The sequence below is a fragment of the Leishmania panamensis genome, assembly GCF_000755165.1.
Source record: "Leishmania panamensis strain MHOM/PA/94/PSC-1 chromosome 30 sequence".
Taxonomy (NCBI): Eukaryota; Euglenozoa; class Kinetoplastea; order Trypanosomatida; family Trypanosomatidae; genus Leishmania; species Leishmania panamensis.
This window is the reverse complement of record NC_025877.1, coordinates 650,207-667,790: the sequence shown is the minus strand read 5'-3', so window position 1 is coordinate 667,790 and position 17,584 is coordinate 650,207. Positions and strand designations below refer to the sequence as shown.

Here is a 17,584-nt window from a genome sequence, read left to right as displayed (position 1 = left end):
ACACACACACACACACACAAACGGCTCGCCCGTGGTGGGAGTTTGCTATTGAGCTGTTTCTTTTCATGACCATTCTTACTCGACAGAGGCGCCAACAATGGCGACTAGCGGGAGAAGCGCAAGCATGAGCATGCACATACTTGCGCTTCTGCTTAAGTCTTATGTTTTCTGCGTGTGACTGTGTGTGTGTGTGTGTGCGTTTCTTCTCGCAGTCCAGATGCCTTACTTAGCCGAGGGCGAAGGGAGAGGGGGAGTGCTAAAACCCCAGGAGCCACCAGAAACAGAGCACAAATACACTGCAAAGCACGAGGGCATTACTTGGGCACGAGCTCCACAAATGCTATCTCGTCTTGAGTGGGGTACGCGAGGCTGCGGCGGCCAGCTCCTGCACCGTCGGCACCATCGGGAAGTCTGGGTCCTCCAATTCAGCCTGGAGAAAGCCCTCACCGCTGGTCACGAGCATGGAGATAAAGGCGTCTCCGGGAAGGACAGGGATCAAATCAGTGTCGCTAGTCGATACGCGCTGCGGCAGGCGGTGCTCCTTTTGCATCACAAGGTGCTCCTCTAGTGCGGCGCGATCGTACTGCTTGCTGTCAACGTCGCACTCGTCCCCATACGGGCAGCGGTCGCTGCACACAGCACGCCGGATCATATTTACAAGACGAATCAGGTCGTACTCATCGTGCAAGTCAGGTCGCCGCTGCACACTCGCCCGGAAGTCGAAGTCGTGGTTGGTCTTGAGGTGCTGAAGGACATCCTCGCCGCTGTAGTCACAGTAAAGACAGACACACTCCAAGTTCCAGTCCTCGTCCTCGTCTACCTCCTCATCCTCGATATCGTCCCATTCCGAGTCGGGGTCTTCCTCCTCCGCCGCACCGTCTCGTGATAGCCCTCGCGGCACAGTCGAAGAAGATGTACATGTGACTAGCATAGGCGTCTCAGCGAATGTCCTGTCGGCCAGTCCACTGGGTGCAGAGCTACCTGTTATATACCACTGCGCCATGCTAGGAATTGTGTGCGGGTTCCAGTACCGGTGCCCCGCCAGACTCATGTGGCTCATCAGGTCCTCCACCTTCTCTGACATGGTGTCCTCACCGCACACGGGGCACACCCACTGCGCAGGAGAGGCCCCACGGTTGTGCAGTAGTGCCGAAAGGTGCTCCAACAGTCGAGGGAGATCGACCACGTTGTCAAAGTGAAGGCAGTGCACGTCGTGCTCCGTAATGAGGTGTTGCATTAGGGCGTCTTGCCCTCGTACGCGACCGCCACACAAGATGCAGCAAAACTCCTCCACCTCCTGCTGCCGCAAGCGTTGGAGGATTTTCTTGCACGACTCGCGTAGACCCTCCGCCATGGTGAGCCATCAAAAAGAGGAGGGCACCACACAGGCGACGAGGCCTCACGAGCAACAACAAAAACGACGCGAGGTACGAGTCCTACGGGCGGGTAAGAAGGAGATGGGAAGGAGATGATGGTGGGCTGTCGGTAAGTAATACGAGAAGCAGAACACCTAAAGGTGATGTGGCGCTGCCGAGTCGGAGGGCGTCGGTCGCTCCGGCAATACGTGATGGGCGACCATGTGAGTGGGTGGCGAGCCGAGTGAAGCAACAGACGGCAGAAAGAAGGAGAAGGAGAGAGCATGGTGGCGAGGGAGCCGATAGACATTCAGAATACCAAAGAAGAGACGCCCCAATACGCGGACCCAACTGTGATGAATAGCACGAGTATGCAAGGAATGACCCGAGCGCATGACTACATCCCATGCACACCGAGCAACGGGGGTGGGGGATGCCATGATCGAGCGAAAAGAAAAGGGAGAACACGGAGCACCTCGCTGTCACAGCCACAGCGCAAGACGCAAACAGCGCACATGCCACCAGGATCAGCCGCTCTACCAGCGCTGGGGTGTAGCAACGAAATAAAAAAAAAACGAGCAAAGTCAGACGAAACAGAAGAGGAAGAGAGAGAGATTAGATTAGACTCTCTTGCAGAACCGAAGAGAGGCGGAGCTGTGCACATCATTCTTGCTTCACAGTAGCGTAGAGACGCAAGAAAGAGCAACACTGACCTCTACCGTCATACAGTCAGTTCCGTGGAAAAACGACACGGTGCCGTGAGCCACTCAATGTCCGTTTCAGATCCCTCGACTCCTCCTGCAACCGTAAACGCAGCTCATCTATCCCCATCTGCATCTGAGCCGCTATGCGCTCCCGCTCATCACGCAAAATGCTGCCGCCACCTCCGCTGCGGGGTTCTCTCTTCACAAGTACCTCAGGATGGCACTCGTCAATTCGTGGCAATCCCTTGGATCGAACGCTGCCTGATGGGAAGGGCTGCGCTGTGCCTCGGCTGTACGATGAAACAGAGAAGGATTGAGGGAAGGAAGAATCTGACTCGCATACATGCGATGCTGTGCTACGGAAAAAGTGCCTAGAAGGGTCACACCAGCTCCTTGGAATGGCAACCTCCCCCGTGTAAGAGGATTCTGCAGAGAGTCCTTTGTACGAGTCACTGGAGTGACGTCTCTTTGGTTTCACATGGGCAGTCTGTGGCCCCGATGCTCTAAAATCCCCTGAGCAAATGAGCGGCTTTTCTGCGCTGCCCCGCGTGTCGCCATGGCGCATCTCAGTCTCCATCGTAGGGGAGAAGATCTGCAGGCGAAAGCGGTGCGACTGCACAGGGCGGAATACGACAGTTTCATCCGTGCACCACAGTTTATGAAAATCGTCCGCATTATCGTCGGTACGAGTTGCCTTGTCTGAGCCTGTCGGGCTTTGCATACGAACCAGCGGCACTCTGTTCTTGCACAGAGGCGATGACACGTCAAAGCGAAGCCTCGACGTCCCCGGTTGCTGACCGTATTGCGGCAGTGCCCACCGATTACTGGCGAGACGGATCGACAAGTTCGATGCGGATAAATTAAGCGGTGAAGGTTGAGATACAACCGATGTGTCTGTCAAGGAGGGCATACTAGCATGCTTCCCGGTGAGCATCAACAGTAACCTCGACGAGTCCAAAGGGTCTGGAATACCTGCGACAGTCTCGTCGAACGCTTCGCGAAAAACATAGACCTGGCAGCAGGGTGAAAGCTGCGTGCGATCCTGCAGCGCATCCCACTGAAACTGAACATCTTGGTAGATGTACGCCGCAGAAAACGGCGGAAGAGGACCTTGACACATAAGGTGCGCTACACCGGCAAAACAGTGCGATGCAGCGGTCAGCAAATGGTCCAGTGTGTCAGTCCACGGGTTGTAGCGCAGCGCGAGGTTCACCTTCTCGCCGTGCACGTCGGATGCCACAAACACGGGGAACTCCATTTCGATTCCCCCACGCGAGCATGGCGGTCTGCGCGTGGAGTAGGAGGACGGGGAGCGCAAACAAACAAGCAAACAAACTCGCTGGAGTAGGGGGAGGGGAGGGGAGGGGAGGGGGTTTTCTTGCAAGCGCGCTAGCGCCAAAAAAGAACAAGACAAGTCGGCGGTAGCGAAGCGGCACAAAGAGGCACAAGACAGCCACGGCACACCTCCACTCTCTCAGTTTCTTCCGATGATGGTAACGGCGGGACGCAACACGGGATAAGAATCGTCACTGGTGGCGCTGGGGCACGTGTGCATCTCCGACAAAACTGAAAAGAGAGGCCTGTCACCACAAGCAAAAGCAAGGGGGAAAATATGAGAGAGAGAGAGAGTGGCAGCAGTGCACGCACCGTGCTACTTTTCCTGCCTTCCCCCCACCCTCCCTCCCTCTGTCCCCCTTTCCCCTGCCCGTGCTCTTCTACTCTTGCGCTTGTATTGATCCACAGCTGGGCTGCGAACAGCAAGCAATCATGACAACAACAAAAGAGCCGCAACAAGAAACAAAGAGACAGTGCCAATCTCCCCAGAGCACCACTGAAGCACAGAGCCTCTCAGGCCACCACGTACAATACTCTACAGAGGATACTGGAATCTGAAAGAGAGAGAGAGAGAGCTGAGAAACAAACCAACAAATAGTGGAGAAAAGTGGATAAGACTTGACGGAAGGCGCGGCGAGGGACGGCAGTGGCACAGAGTCAGACGGTAAGGCGGAAGGCTAGAAAGTTCAACCGTACACAGGGAGACGAACGGAGAGGGAGCAATGGCGAGACACTCAAAGGAATTACAGGAAAAAGAAACGGAAGAGTGAGGCGATCGAGGGAGGAGCGAGAAGGGAGGTGGAGGACCGCAAGGGCTTAGAAGGTAAAGGCACGAGAAAAGAATCACTAAGGAAACGAGAGACTCAAAAGAGGCGGTAGCGAATGAAAGAGGAGAAGGTAGGCAGCAGGGTGAGAGGGGAGGAGATTAGCCAGGTCAATCAAGATCATGAATACCGATTGATAAGCGAATCACAAAGATGAATAGGGTAAGTCGGGGAGCTGGCACCAGGAGAGGACGGCGGAAGGACGTCAATTATACCACGAAGGGGAAAAAAAAGAACGCTGGAGAGAAATACTGGAACGGCAACCACGGCGACTGCGCGAAAGACCAGCCTGAAAATGTAAGGAAAGGGAAACAGCAGTCCGACAGGTTGAATAAACGCCCGTGTAGCAAGTCGCTCCCCCGCCTCCCCCCTCCCCCCGGCACACATACTCACACACAACCGCACACAGACACTCTCCACCTCGTTGTTGACAGCAGGAAGTGAGTCCCCGGAGTGAAGGAAAGAAGTGAGAAGACGCGTGGAAAGAGGAACGTTTAAATTGATGCGGTGTGCTGTCAGTGGCCCCTTCTCTCTCTCTATGGCAGAGCTCGGGTGCGGCTTCACCCTGTTCGTTCGGGCTTCGTGGTTTATCTTTTTGGAGGGGGAGACAAAAATGCCCACGCACTTTGGACGCTTCAAAATGCGACACGACGCTCGGCACTGCGAGCTGCGATATCCGCATGGAAAACAGAGTAGCAGACAGCAGCGAAGTGCCCAGTGCCCATGCGTGCCCCATGCACGAAAAGGAAAAAGAGAGTCAGATAGAGAGAGAAAGAGAGATGGAGAGTCAGAGCGAAATGGCAAGGATATCGTAGACATGAACGGCGAAACTCGAATACACTAACTGCGCCTGCGACTGTGGTACGTGCAAGATCCACTCGCCGGGGTTTAGGTGCCAACGACAGCGTCCTCCAATGTGAGCAAGAAGGAAGGCATGGCCACGGGCGACAAAACAGCTGCAAAAGAGAAATGATAGCAAGATCAACTGTCTCACCTCCCCCTTCTCCCTCCCCCGAGAATCATGTCGATCGGACAGAACGCTTTCCTGGAAAAGCTCATCAACGCGGAAGTGACGGCCGCGTTGATCAGCAACAGTTGACGGTTGAGTGATGTGCGCATACATGTCGTGGAGAAGACAAGCATGAGGGATATGTATGAGAGAGAACGCACTAGAAAACAGTAATGAACCAGAAAGGGGGAGCTTCAGTGAGAGAACACTGCAAGCCTGCACGCATGAGCGAGCATAACCGAAAACATGCACAGCTCCATGCGGCAACACTACACCGCACACAAGTACAGTAGCATAAGGGGGAAGGAAAAAACGCCACACGAAAAAAACGTCTGAGCAGGGAAGCGAAATGCAGCGCGAACCGCGCAGGTAATCAGTACAGCAGCGGGGGGAGAGAGAGAGAGAAAAAAAATAGTAAACGATCCTGCACTTTACTCGCACGCCAGGGCCTCCTCATCGAGCTGAATTTCCGGCTCGAGCAGCGTACGGATTTGCTCGACCGTGACGCTGACGGCATCGCTCTTGCGCATTCCCCGCGCACTCGTCAGAAGCCTACCAATCGTTTTGCGCTGTTCCTCCAACACGGAGATGCGGGCCGCCAGAACCGACACCAACGGATGGTCGCTTCTGACCTGCGCCTCCTGCTCCGGTGTCAGCTTGCGGTCGTCGACTTTGCCGTACTTGGACGGGGTTAGGGTCAGTGTCTCCATCACCAGCTTCCGCAAACAGTTGCGGTCCATCTCCTCGAGCTGCTGCTTCTTGGCGAGCATCTCCAGATCTCGTTGGTGGGTACGCAACAGTTTGAGTTGCTCGCGCAGGGATTCCACCTCGGCCTGCTGCTCCTTGTATGCAATTTGGTAGGTGGCCAACTCGAGCTCGTAGCGACAGCGCTTCGCCTGCAACTCGGCCTTGATCGACTCTGCCTCTGCTTGAGCCTGGGCAATGGAGTCCTCGATGATCCTAAACTCCTTCGCGTAGCACTCGTCCTTGATGGTCTTGATCTCGTGCAAGGCTTCTGTCATAATCGCTCTCCGACCCGCCAGCTCATCTCGCATGATGCGCACCATACCCCGCTCCTGTTCTGCACTTTTCCAGCCGCTATAAACCTCTTGAAAGCGCCACTTGAGGTCCTGTACGTGTTCCGTCATGGTGCGGCACCGATCTTGCGCCTGCTCAAACGCGTCCTCCATTGCGTTGCACGCCTTCGCAGCGTCTCTGTACGCTGTCGACTCCTTCTCGTACACCTCTTCCACCTCCCGCACTGGGCGAATGTCCTCCTCGCTCAGGATCAGTACATTGTCGGGGAATGCGGTCAAGAACCTCTGTGACTCAGCAGCTGCCGTTTCGGCAGGTGCAGGGGAAGCACTACCATTTAGCTCAGCAGTGGGAGTGTCGCCGTTGGCTGTGGTGTTGGATAGGCGAAGCGCCTCCTCGCTCGTCACGAAGGATGGCGGCGCTGCCCGCACCAGCTTCATCTCGTACTCCCGCAGGCTTTGCTGGGTCGCTATCAAGGACTTGTTGGCATTTTGCAGCGAAGTGAAGGTACGGCCAATGAACTGAATCAAAGTAGACTTCTGTTTCACCTCCCTGCGTGTCTTTTCCGAGAAGCTCAGGAAGGCGTATTTGGCAGAGCTGAGGTCCGCAATGAGCAATGGCACGTTGGCCATGAGGACCTCTACGTAGAACAGGAGCCGCGCCTCATCTGTCTCTGGCAACGCCGCCGGCACAGACGGCGCACTCGACGGCGAATCCATAGTTGCTATGGTATGCTGCAATAAGGAGGAAGGCTGGACTAAGCCAATGTCGCATGGAAAGGGGGGTTGGCAGATACTCTTCTTTCGACCTCTTTGCTCAATGCTATGCCAGAGCTCAGAGTCGCATACAGGGCCGAGCTCGCAAGCAGCAGCAGCAGCAGCAGCTGTAGCAGGCTAAATCGACGTGCACAGCGGGAGTGGAAAAGAGGCCGCAGAAAAGGGGGAAAAAACATAGCAAGCGTGGCTGAGATATGAGGATAAGAGGCCTTCTCGTGTGGAGACTACTTCTGGAAAGAAAAGGAAAGAAGAGCGGGGAAAGACGAAGAAACATTCGTGGAGTGTGCCGAGCATCGTGGCAGAGTAGAGGGGACGAAAAGGGGGGAAGGGTGCGACAATTACAATAGTGTAGCCCTGAGACTGTGTAGGTGCTCGACTTGAAATGCCTGCCGACCTCCTCCACTGGCGCACGGGGACAGCAAAGAGAGAGAGAGAGACTACGCACTCGTCACTAAGTGGAAGATCTCGTTATCAACTGTAAATCAACCTTCACAGAGGACGAGGGGAGCAACAGGATTGTGAATGGTGAGCGTTATGGAGGGGTGTTCACCAACGCATTTCATGGGTGGCGCTTACATGGCGCACGGAATCGTTTTTTTTTTCGATTATTGAGCAGCAGTCATGTCAGTGAAGGTTCAACAGCGCAGTTGGAAAGAAATTAGAGAAACTTACGCAGTATTGCTTGCAGAACCCTACACCTGCGCAAGAATACGCTTCAACTCTGTGAGATATCCCTGCTTGCTAGGGGGCGCGAGACGGCGCCTGTCAGCCACTGAATGAACCGCAAGGAGTCCGCTTCGGATTCGAAGCGAACATCTGCAGCGAAGAAGGACACCGGCGACGTCGTGAAAGTCATCCAGTGCGCTGGCGAAATGTCTGGATGTTCAAAGGCGATCCGCGTTGCATGCAGCAAGTGGCGTCGGCACCTCATTCTGCTGGTTCTGTCGGTGCCACCCGTGTCGCTGAGGTCGTCGTCAATGGGAAGAAATGGGTCATCTTCACGCCGAACTCGCTCGAGGTACACCGCGTCGGACACGGCAGTGGCGCCGCCCTCTCTTCCAGGTGTCGTCGTCATGTAGAGCTTGTCGCCTAGCACCGGGTAACCAATAGCGGCGCAGTGCAGGCGAATCTGATGACTTCGACCGGTGAGGAGCTCCACGTGTACGCATGTCAGCCCGAGTACTTTGTTGCTCGCCAAGACACGTATGCGAGTGGCAGCCAATTTTCCCCAGTGGCTCCGCTGCTCCGTTGGTTGGGTCGGCAAGGATGACGCTGTGGATGCATCGACAATGCCTCTCAACGGTTCACAGCACATTTTGAGCCTCTTGAGCTGCGTATGTTGCTCCTCCAACGAGTGCGTCGGGTGTTTCGCCATGCAGTCCATGCAGTTCACCACCACAAAGGTGTGGCCCTCTGGGGCAGCACCTCGAAGCACCGCCGTGTACGACTTGTGCACTACGTGGGCCTTGAGCTGAAGTAGCTCGCCGAACACGTCAGAGCAGAACGGCACGGTGTGGCCGCGCTCGCGCAGCCACGACTCCACAGCGTCAGTACAGCCTTTTGTCTGCGCCTCCAGTTGCGCTGCCAACTTTCTTGCAGTGACGCTGTGCTTCGCCAGCACCACAACACCCGAGGTTTCCTTGTCTAGCCGCTGGATTGTGAAAAGGTTGAGCGGGCTTCGCTGCTGCGGTGGCGGTGCATCAGGCAACAGTGCAGAGATGCACGGCGCTACGTCAACCGCAGCAGTCCAATGCGTGTCATCCACCAGTCGCCGTCGGGAGGGAGGTGGAGTAGAGATTTGAGCCCCTTCGCCGCTCGCGCCCATAGCCGTCGAACACTCAACGTAAGCTGTAGTCTCGGCAACTTCTCCAGTATGCGTGAGAGTGTCAGACACCTTCTCTCTGTGCTCATGTGCTGTGGCAGTGCCGATACGCGTGGCGGCGGTGTAGAAAGAGGCGGTGCCACGGCGTTGTAGAACCCCCACCAACGTGTTCTCACAGTACCGTCCACCCTCAGCGACTGGTAGGTTACCGTTCTTGGTAACGACCATCAGCCTCGAGTCTTCATAGAGGACCTCAATGTGATTCTTGTCCACTGGTGGCTCCAAGGAGCGCGGCGGAGCAAAGCGGAGCACATCACCTTGCCGGAGAACGTAGGACTCATTAGTGAGTGTCGCCCCATTGACACTGATGTGGCCGGCTGCAATGTGCTCACGCCACTCCGCATCCGCTAGATAGGTGAACTTCTTGGATAAATATGCGAGCAGAGACTCCTCGGGGTCGTGCCTTGGACGGCAGTAACGCAGTTCGCGCGGCATAACGACTCGAGATAGAGGGACTAAAAAAGCACGCACACCTCCGTAAAAATTTCAGGCAGAGGAAAACGTGATGGGCACCCGCCTGGCACCCTGTATGTGCCTTCTGCAGGTATGAATGGGTAGGGAAAAGATGATGCCAAGCACGGAAACAAGGAAGGAGAAGTGGCATGTGGATGAAGGTGAGAGAGTCGCTGAAAGTATGCGGTCAACAGTGGAAGGGAGAAGACGCAATCGAAACAGCACGACTTGAGCTCTGTCAGCTACTCTCCGCTTTCTTTTTGTTTGTTTGTTTCCATTGAAGTAGTGGACAACGACATAGCTGCTGGGCTTTTCCTCCGATACGACTTCCTCCCTCCCCTCGCCTCAGTACGCGTGGGCCACCTCTCCCCCTCCCTCAACCCCACGTATTGGGCGCCTGGGACACCCGCCTTCTGCAGCTACGGCAGCTGTTAGCCATTGAGCTCTTGCTTTGCTTTTTTTTCGTGTGTGTGTGTGTGTCATCTGAAATCTAGCTCGATGTGGTACAGCACTGGTAAGCACGTTGTTTCGACACAAGTGCGTGGGGGCAGCAGAGGGAGGGAGAGGGGGGAGGGAGACAGAGTATAATGGCCCAGACTGGGCGTTAACCGAGCGGAAGAGTCGGAGGTGAAGAAGAACATAAATAAGAGATGAACATGTAACGCATAGCATTGTGCGGAAAAATTAATGAGGAAAAGAATTCACCGATTTACCCGAGAGGAACCTCCACAGGGGTCATGTAACGTGTCCACTAATGAAGTGCTGCAGTGGAGGTGGAGGCCATCGATGAGCTGGTCGGAAGTGCGGCCTTGTACCTTCTCAGCACTGCTCGCCTTCCGCCTCGTGCCACAAAATAGAGCCACATCATTTGAAGACACATCTGAGTCGCTCCTTTACTCAGTTCTAAGAGGTAAACAGCGAGCTGCGGGAGGCGCACGAAGGCCGCCCTATCACCTTTCGATTCTCCAGCGTAAGCGAGCTGCTAGAGTGCTGGCTGTTGCTGTGTGGAAAAAGGCTGGATGTCCTCAGCTGAAGAGGGTCAAAACATCTGCCATACCAGGTGACCAGCTGCCTGGAGGTGCGCCTTCCGTGTTGACAGAATTGCTTCGCAAGAGAAGTGGTGTAGCGAGCTCACTGAGATTGGTGCTCGACCAATCCGCTAACTCCTCTCACGGTGCGCGGAGTAGTACAGCGCCACCATCGCGGTACTAGCTCGATGGCACCACGTGAAGATCAAACGGAGTTGATGCTAACCTGATTGGCGTACCACCACCTCGGCGGCAACTGCCGCGGCAACTACCCGCTTGGTCATCGCTCGTCTCGCTTACACGGGCTTCGAGAAATTGCAACAGTCGCAGGTCCACCACCGAGCTCGATGATGGCAGTAAACCGCGCTCCGGTGCAAGAGGCGATAATGAAGACATCTCAGAGACCCGCGCGTCATGGGTGTCTCCGTCACCCTTGACCAGACTCTCTCGCGATGATGGAGCGGGGGAGGACGATGTCGAAGTGTCCTGTATAACGCGTGCCCCATGACGAAGTCCGCTTATTACGGACTCATCGCACAGCTGATGGTCCATCCTACCTGACGAGCTCGTGCCCGTCGGCTTCTCCATGGTCCTCCGTAGCGCCGCTGGGGGAGCAGCGCTGGGCTGGGCACCAGTTGAAGAAATCCTGTTCGATGTCGGCCGCATCTGTTGCGACAACGTAGTAAACGAGACCTCCACGGACGTAGCCGTGAAAAACGCCGCCTCCGGCTTTACAGTGCGAGGTGGTGTACTACCACTATTTAAACAGCCAGACCTGTCTTGATATTGCTCCGCAGGAAAGGACGTCGATGCGGCAACGGTGAGTGAAGCTTTGAGAGGCGCTGGCGTTGCACCACCGTCGGTCGTCGTCGCAGGCCTGCTAGGCTGTGAGGTGACTAACGCCACGGTGGAAGATGCCGTACAGGTCGCTCGCTGTGCAGCCTCGGTGGGCTCCAGCGGTGTTTCGCTGTGGCCTCGATGAGTCTCGCTCTTATTGTATTGCTTGGGGCTGTTGCTGCCATCCTGCGGTGTGGATATACTCGAGGAGGGCCGCGGCGATTTCTCGGTCGTCGCGAGCAGCTGCGGCGGCGACTCATCCGACCTTTCGGGGGATGAGAGTTCAGATGACGCCGTGTCTTCCAAGTACATAGGGGCCGCGCTCGGACCATTGCTAGTGACTGTATGGTCAGTCTTCGGCTTTTCCTCCGCCACGGCTATGATATTCGGCGCTTCGGCGGCCCTCTCACTGCTGCTGCGTGGCCAACGCGCAGCTTCAGCCAGAAGAGGCGGCGCGGGCGTACGACAGAGCGGAGCTACCACGTGATCCACCGTTGCAGAATCACTGCGCATCAAGCGGCCCGCTGAGTGCGGCACCGCGGTCTCGGGGTACAGCGCCACCTTGTCAAGGTCATCGTCCTCGACGACAATCGACAGCTCCGCCTCGCTCCCCTTCCTGTCACCTGTGCTGAAAGCCAACGCTGGGGGTGGCTGCACGTGTGCTCGCCTGCTGACGTGCTTGCCAGATGCAAGGAGGGACTTGCGCAGAGAGGAAGACGCTTTACTCAAATCTTCGGGGAAAGGGGGGCTCAGCCTTGGTGCCGCTATCGCCTCCGCAGGCGCTCGAAGCCCGCCTCGTTGCCCCTCTGACGGCTCCTTTAGCGGAAGGCGCGGCGTGCCGATGCCCAGTGGCTTCGCCGAAGGAAACGTTTCGACGGAGAGGGTCGATGTCTCCCAGCTCGACACCCACCGATCCGCCGTATTTGAGAGAAACGCATTTTGTTCAGCTCCAATCGCGGGTGAGGTGGTGAAAAGTTCCGCACCGCCGAGTTGCCTAAACACCGCCGACGCCTCCGGCGTCGGCAGGACATCAGCACTGTCCCCCATCTGAACATCACTGACAGGTGTCGGCACCGTAGCACCGTGGCTGCAAAACCATGCAAGCCACAATGTCCGCTCCTCGGGCGACTTGGCAAGCGCTTCGAAGACAACAGGGCGTCCAGTGCACAGTTCCGGCTCTCTTCGACGCGCAGCGCGCGCGGCAGAGGACTTACTCGCTGGGCCCACAAGTGTCACGCCACTTCCGAGCAGCTCTACGTTCTTGTGCTGCGTGAAACTCTCGACCTGAGGTGCCAACAGCAACAAATTCTCGTGTGCGGTGCTTGGGGAGACAGAGGTGCGACGCAGATCTAGCCAGACGGAGTGCTTGTCATTTCCAAAGGCTTGCTGCAGGCGCTGCCACAAGCGTAGGCGATGCCGCGAGAGGTGAGCTATGTGACTCATGCCTGCTGTAGTAGACATCTTAAGGTAGTACCTCCGATACCTCGACGCCTCTCCCCAGGGGCGGCAGTACAAGTACCCCCTACCGGGAGGCTTGCTAGAGCCACAACGTGTCTCCCATGCCGGCGCACATCCCACTTCATGTGACGCGGTCGCGGTACCACTGAGCCCCAAGAGCGAGTTGCCTCGTGCAAAAACCACCGTCTGCGGCGGCAACCCCGCAGGTGTGGAAGAGACGAGTGAGTGGGCTGCAAAAGCCCAAGTCGATGGGGATGCAGTGTCCACTCGCGGCGAGGCCGGCGTGGCTGGGGCTTTACGCAAGGAGGCCTCGCGTTCTGAGGTGAAAGACTGCAAAGAGGTGCGCTGCAGAACACCAGGGGAGAGCGGCGCCACAAACACCTCACCTGCAGACGCAGCGTAAGGCATGTCATCGTCCGCAGACCGCGCGGGCATCTGCAAAACGGATGCGGATGCGTCAGTGTTGTTCCGCTGATTGAAATGACAACGCTGCTCTTCGCGACTGAGCTTGGCGCCAGTGGCGAAGCGGATCAGCAGCTTCTCTATCTGCTCCGCGTGTTGTGCCGACGCGAAGGCCAAGAATATGCGACGACCGCCTCGCAGAGTGAAAGTAACGCCAACAGGCCCCCACAGCTCGTAGCGCCACTGCAGACTCGATACCTTTGGCGAACTGCCATTGCGATGATGACGGCGCCGCGGAACAAGCCACTTCGCGCGATCACTGCGAGCCGCCGTGTCGCTGCTCTCCCTTTCGCTGATGAGGTGACCCCTCGCGTCGAATAGAAGTGATATTGGCGTCTGAAAGGAGTGGCGACGCACGGAGTGGACATCCCGCATCGGAATCTCATGCGTAGGATGGTGCTGCCGATGTGCTGGCCGACCTAAGCGCCGTGTGGTGAGAAGGGCCTCTCGGGGGACTATGTCAGTACCGATATGGGTAGCATTATGGGAGACGGAGGCGGGCATCGGCCGGTGATCTGTGCTCGCACCAAAGCTGGCGTTCACCTCACCCTCTAACGGCAGACAGCTTGGCCCCTGTTGCCACGTGTACTCGTGCCGGTGAGCGGCACTGACGTCGACAGACTGCGCATCCTCGAGCACAAGAATATCGCCGTAGCAGGAGAGTGTCCGGAAGCACGCCCACGAGCCAACAGAAGACTCAAAAGCACTGCAGTCGCGCGGGTGGACTCGCCTCTCACGAGAAGCCACAGACGCGCTACTGTTGTAGCGGTGCTCAGAGGCGACACCCCTGGCAGGACGAAGCGCGAGCAGCTCACCACTGGCGCTGTCCTTGCTTGGGATCCACTCCAGCACATCGAAAGAGAGAAAAGCCGTTGATGACGGCAACAGTGAGAAGCGCGCGTGTCGCTGCCGCTCGGACAGAGACTGCGCCGATGGCATGGAGAGGTGCGTGTCGGGTGCCAATCCAGCTAACGTCAAGAAGCCAAATAGCAGGGCTGTGTATTTGTTGTTTCTGTATGTATGTAGGGTATACCCTCCGTTCCACCAAGCCGAGCAGCTGCAGGGCGGGAAAAAGGGGCTTTGCTGGGTGCTGAATTTGCGCGCACGGGTGCTTATCCCTGTCTGCTGCGTAGCTAGACGATGATAGGCGCGTCGCAGGGGGAGTATGATTTAAAATGCCAAGTCTAAGAGCACACGAAATAATAAACGGTAGGGGAAAAAAAAAGGCGCAGCAGAGCAGCGCAGCCAACGGAGCCGGGGCTTCACAGGTCGACACGAGGTATCTTTGGTGAAGGCGTCGATCTGTATCCGTGTGAGCCCAGCGCACAACAGGTGCGCAGAAATGACCTGTGAATATTCACTGGAAGTGAACAAGCTCGCCCCAGACAGCACCGGCGTTAGAGGGAGGAGAGAAAGAAAATCAAAACAGCAGCAGCAGCAACAACGGCTACAGAGGTAGGGAGTAAAGGGAGCTGTGTTAAACCACATGCACGTACACGAAAGGGGGAAGGCAGTTGTATAGGAAGAGGAAGGACCGCCCTACGAGAGAACGGTGGAAATCTAACGAGATGAAGGGTTCAGTTGGCCGCGCCTTGTGGTGGATCTTGGCGGTCGCCTGCAGCTGAGACGGTGGTGAAAAATGGGGTAGCAAAATACACCGCTGCAAAATGCAGTGAAAGAAGTAAAACAAAGCTCAAACTGATCAACACAGGTGAAAGACGCTCCCCTAACCGCTTGACTGGGGCAGCGCCCTCTCGCACGTTGGCTCCCCCCCACACACACACACACCCCAGTGCCCAAAAACACATAAATGTGGATTCGCACACGCAGGTGGTAACACGTATGGATCGACCGCGAGGCTCAGCACGGGAGAGCGAGGAACACAGGAAAAGGTGGGTCAACGGACCAAAAGAAAAAGGGGAACCGGCTGCGGCCGCAAAAAAAAAAAAGAACAGTAAAACACAGCGCCAGGGGGAGAAAAAAAACACGCGTCAGGCAGTAACTCTCTAGAATGAGCAACGGGCACACCCGCCAGTGGAGGGCACGAAGAAATCGACAGGTAGTGAGAAATCTACAGGGGAAGAGGACGACTCTCCCAAGCTGCTTTGACGGTACCAATGTGCGCTCGGCGCGTAAGCGTGCGTGCAAGTTGTATGTGGGTGACCACCGTAAAGCGAGGGTCAGGTGTACAGAATGGCATTGTGAGAGCAATGGGATGTGAAAGAAATACATATATATGGATGTATGTACGGAGGGGTAGTTAGGCAGAAAGTTGTGCGTAAGTGCCCATTCACTTCCATGCTACACCGTAACGCTTGGGAGAAGAGGCATGTCCGCGGAGGACAGCATAGCGAGAAGTAGTCAGAGATAAGCTTTCACCCTCTCTTCTCCTCCCCTTCCCTCACTATTTGGGCACCCCCCCCCTTCATTGATCGGCGAATTACTCTCGTCAAAGAAAGCACGAATAACACTAGTACTTCGGGAACTCGGCAGGGGCAACCAACGCCTCTGAACTCGTGCTGAGACCTTGGGCCTTGCACTCTCTTTCTCTGTGTACGTACGCGTGTCTCGGTGAGGGGCATGCGCCCATGCGGTGATGTAGGCGAAAGCGCGAACCATTTGAAGAGCACAGCAACCCGAATCCATGTAGGCCGTTATCAATCAACACGCACCCTCGCCTGGTGCTCAACGGACGAGTTCACCCGACGGCGCACGGCCTGTCCACCTTCGCCCACGCACAACGCAGCCGTGCGCATCGTTTGCGGGAGGGCGCAGCCTTCTCAGTCACAGCCGGCACACCACACGAAAGGAAAAACAAAACGCTAAATCGAAGGCAGTACAGCGCAGCACAGGAACAGACAAAACGCACCACCAAGGCGAAGAGAACGAAAAAAGTGCCATTTCTTCGCTACACGAGGCAGTCAGCTGTCTTTCCCAGAAGAGATGACACGGACACAAACTCTGCGTCGAGAAACTCAAAACAAAGCAGAAAAAAAAGGGTGAAAGCCGTCCTACACTTCTCTCACCCACACGAGCACAGAGGCAACAGCATACCGCAACCCCCCCCCCGAGGCTTCACTTGCCATTGCGGCCCGCAGCACCTTGCCGGGAACCCACCAGCTGGCGATGTCGCCGCTGCTCGAGACCTGTAGGGCACCCAGCATGGTCAAGTCCAAGTGACCGCCGCGGATCATGCTGAAGGACTCGGCACTGTCAAACAGCGAAGCGCCCGACTTGCTCATCGTGACGGTCTGCTTGCCGGCGTTCGTGACGTCGGGGTCGACCTCCTCCGGCAGCGGGTACGGGCCAATGCCGAGCAGCCCGTTCTCCCCCTGCAGAACCACATCCATCTCGTGCGGAATGTAGTTCACCACCAAGTTGGGGATGCCGATCCCAAGGTTCAGCGTCATGCCATCCTTGATCTCGAGCGCGGCGCGGCGGGCTATGATGTTGCGGGCTGCAAGGGCGTCCTTGCCAGTTCCAGAGGAGAGCCCAGCCTTGCGCTCCACCACGAACTCGGCAGCTCTCCTGATGCTCGGTGGGCACACCAGGCGGTGCACATACACGCCGGGCAGGTGCACCGTCTTCGGGTCCAGCTCCCCGCACTCCACAATCTCCTCCACCTCCGCAATGCACACCTTCGAGGCCTTCGCACACGCAAGGTTGAAGTTCTGCGTCGTCCCGCGGAACACGAGGTTGCCGCGCTTGTCCGCCTTCCACGCACGCACAAGCGCAAAGTCCGCTGGCAGCGCCGTCTCCAGCGTGCACCACCGCCCGCCGAACTGCCGCGTCTCGCGCGGGTGGCTGTACTCGGCGACCCTCATGGGATTGCCCGGCACAAAGCGCACAGGAAGGCGACCCTCCGACACGGCCGTGCCGTAGCCGGTGGGGGTGTAGAAGGCGGGCAGCCCAGCACCCGCGGCGCGCAGCCGGTCCACCAGCGTGCCCATGGGGCAAAACTCGATTTCAAACTCGCCATTCAGGAGCCGTTCTGCGAGGACGCTGTTCTCACCAACGTAGCTAGTGATGACCTTCGCAATCTGCCTATCACGCGCAAGCGGCCCAATGTCACTGTGCATGCCGCCCACTGTTGCCGCGGTCACCGTGAGGTTCTTCGCCTTGGTGAAGTTAAGGGCGCCTAGTGGCTCGCGAACGGGAAGCCACAAAGGCCAAAACGACCAGCGGCGATGATGGCACTGTTGTGAATGTGCTTGAGAGACTCGGCGGTACTCACAATCGTTGGCCGTAAGGCCTAACGTATACGGCGCAGCATGGCGAACGCAGAAGAGGAATCCTTAGCAAGAACAAAAAGAGCTCCACAGCGGTAGAGCGTGTGAAACGAAAAGAAGCCACTCGACCATGTGAGTCGAACCAGGAGAAGAGGTGGTGAATACACCAAGGCAGTAGCCTCTCAAGCACGCACACA

The 17,584-nt window shown here is 56.8% G+C and overlaps 6 protein-coding genes across 6 annotated transcripts; all 6 read right to left on the bottom strand.

The window, feature by feature from the left end:
- Positions 1–340: 340 nt before the first annotated feature.
- On the bottom strand, positions 341–1,354 carry LPMP_301930 (hypothetical protein; the record flags this gene model as incomplete). The annotated part of the gene is made up of 1 exon (XM_010702916.1): positions 341–1,354. One exon carries the CDS (start codon positions 1,352–1,354, stop codon positions 341–343), a length of 1,014 nt encoding a protein of 337 aa, XP_010701218.1.
- A 730-nt stretch (positions 1,355–2,084) lies between these two features.
- On the bottom strand, positions 2,085–3,317 carry LPMP_301920 (hypothetical protein; the record flags this gene model as incomplete). The annotated part of the gene is made up of 1 exon (XM_010702915.1): positions 2,085–3,317. One exon carries the CDS (start codon positions 3,315–3,317, stop codon positions 2,085–2,087), a length of 1,233 nt encoding a protein of 410 aa, XP_010701217.1.
- A 2,341-nt stretch (positions 3,318–5,658) lies between these two features.
- LPMP_301910 (hypothetical protein) lies at positions 5,659–6,981 on the bottom strand (the record flags this gene model as incomplete). Its single annotated transcript, XM_010702914.1, has 1 exon — positions 5,659–6,981. One exon carries the CDS (start codon positions 6,979–6,981, stop codon positions 5,659–5,661), a length of 1,323 nt encoding a protein of 440 aa, XP_010701216.1.
- A 772-nt stretch (positions 6,982–7,753) lies between these two features.
- Positions 7,754–9,355, bottom strand: LPMP_301900 (RNA pseudouridylate synthase-like protein; the record flags this gene model as incomplete). The annotated part of the gene is made up of 1 exon (XM_010702913.1): positions 7,754–9,355. One exon carries the CDS (start codon positions 9,353–9,355, stop codon positions 7,754–7,756), a length of 1,602 nt encoding a protein of 533 aa, XP_010701215.1.
- Positions 9,356–10,581: 1,226 nt separating this feature from the next.
- LPMP_301890 (hypothetical protein) lies at positions 10,582–14,097 on the bottom strand (the record flags this gene model as incomplete). Its single annotated transcript, XM_010702912.1, has 1 exon — positions 10,582–14,097. One exon carries the CDS (start codon positions 14,095–14,097, stop codon positions 10,582–10,584), a length of 3,516 nt encoding a protein of 1,171 aa, XP_010701214.1.
- Positions 14,098–16,169: 2,072 nt separating this feature from the next.
- LPMP_301880 (succinyl-coa:3-ketoacid-coenzyme a transferase-like protein) lies at positions 16,170–17,237 on the bottom strand (the record flags this gene model as incomplete). Its single annotated transcript, XM_010702911.1, has 1 exon — positions 16,170–17,237. One exon carries the CDS (start codon positions 17,235–17,237, stop codon positions 16,170–16,172), a length of 1,068 nt encoding a protein of 355 aa, XP_010701213.1.
- Between the last annotated feature and the right edge of the window lie 347 nt (positions 17,238–17,584).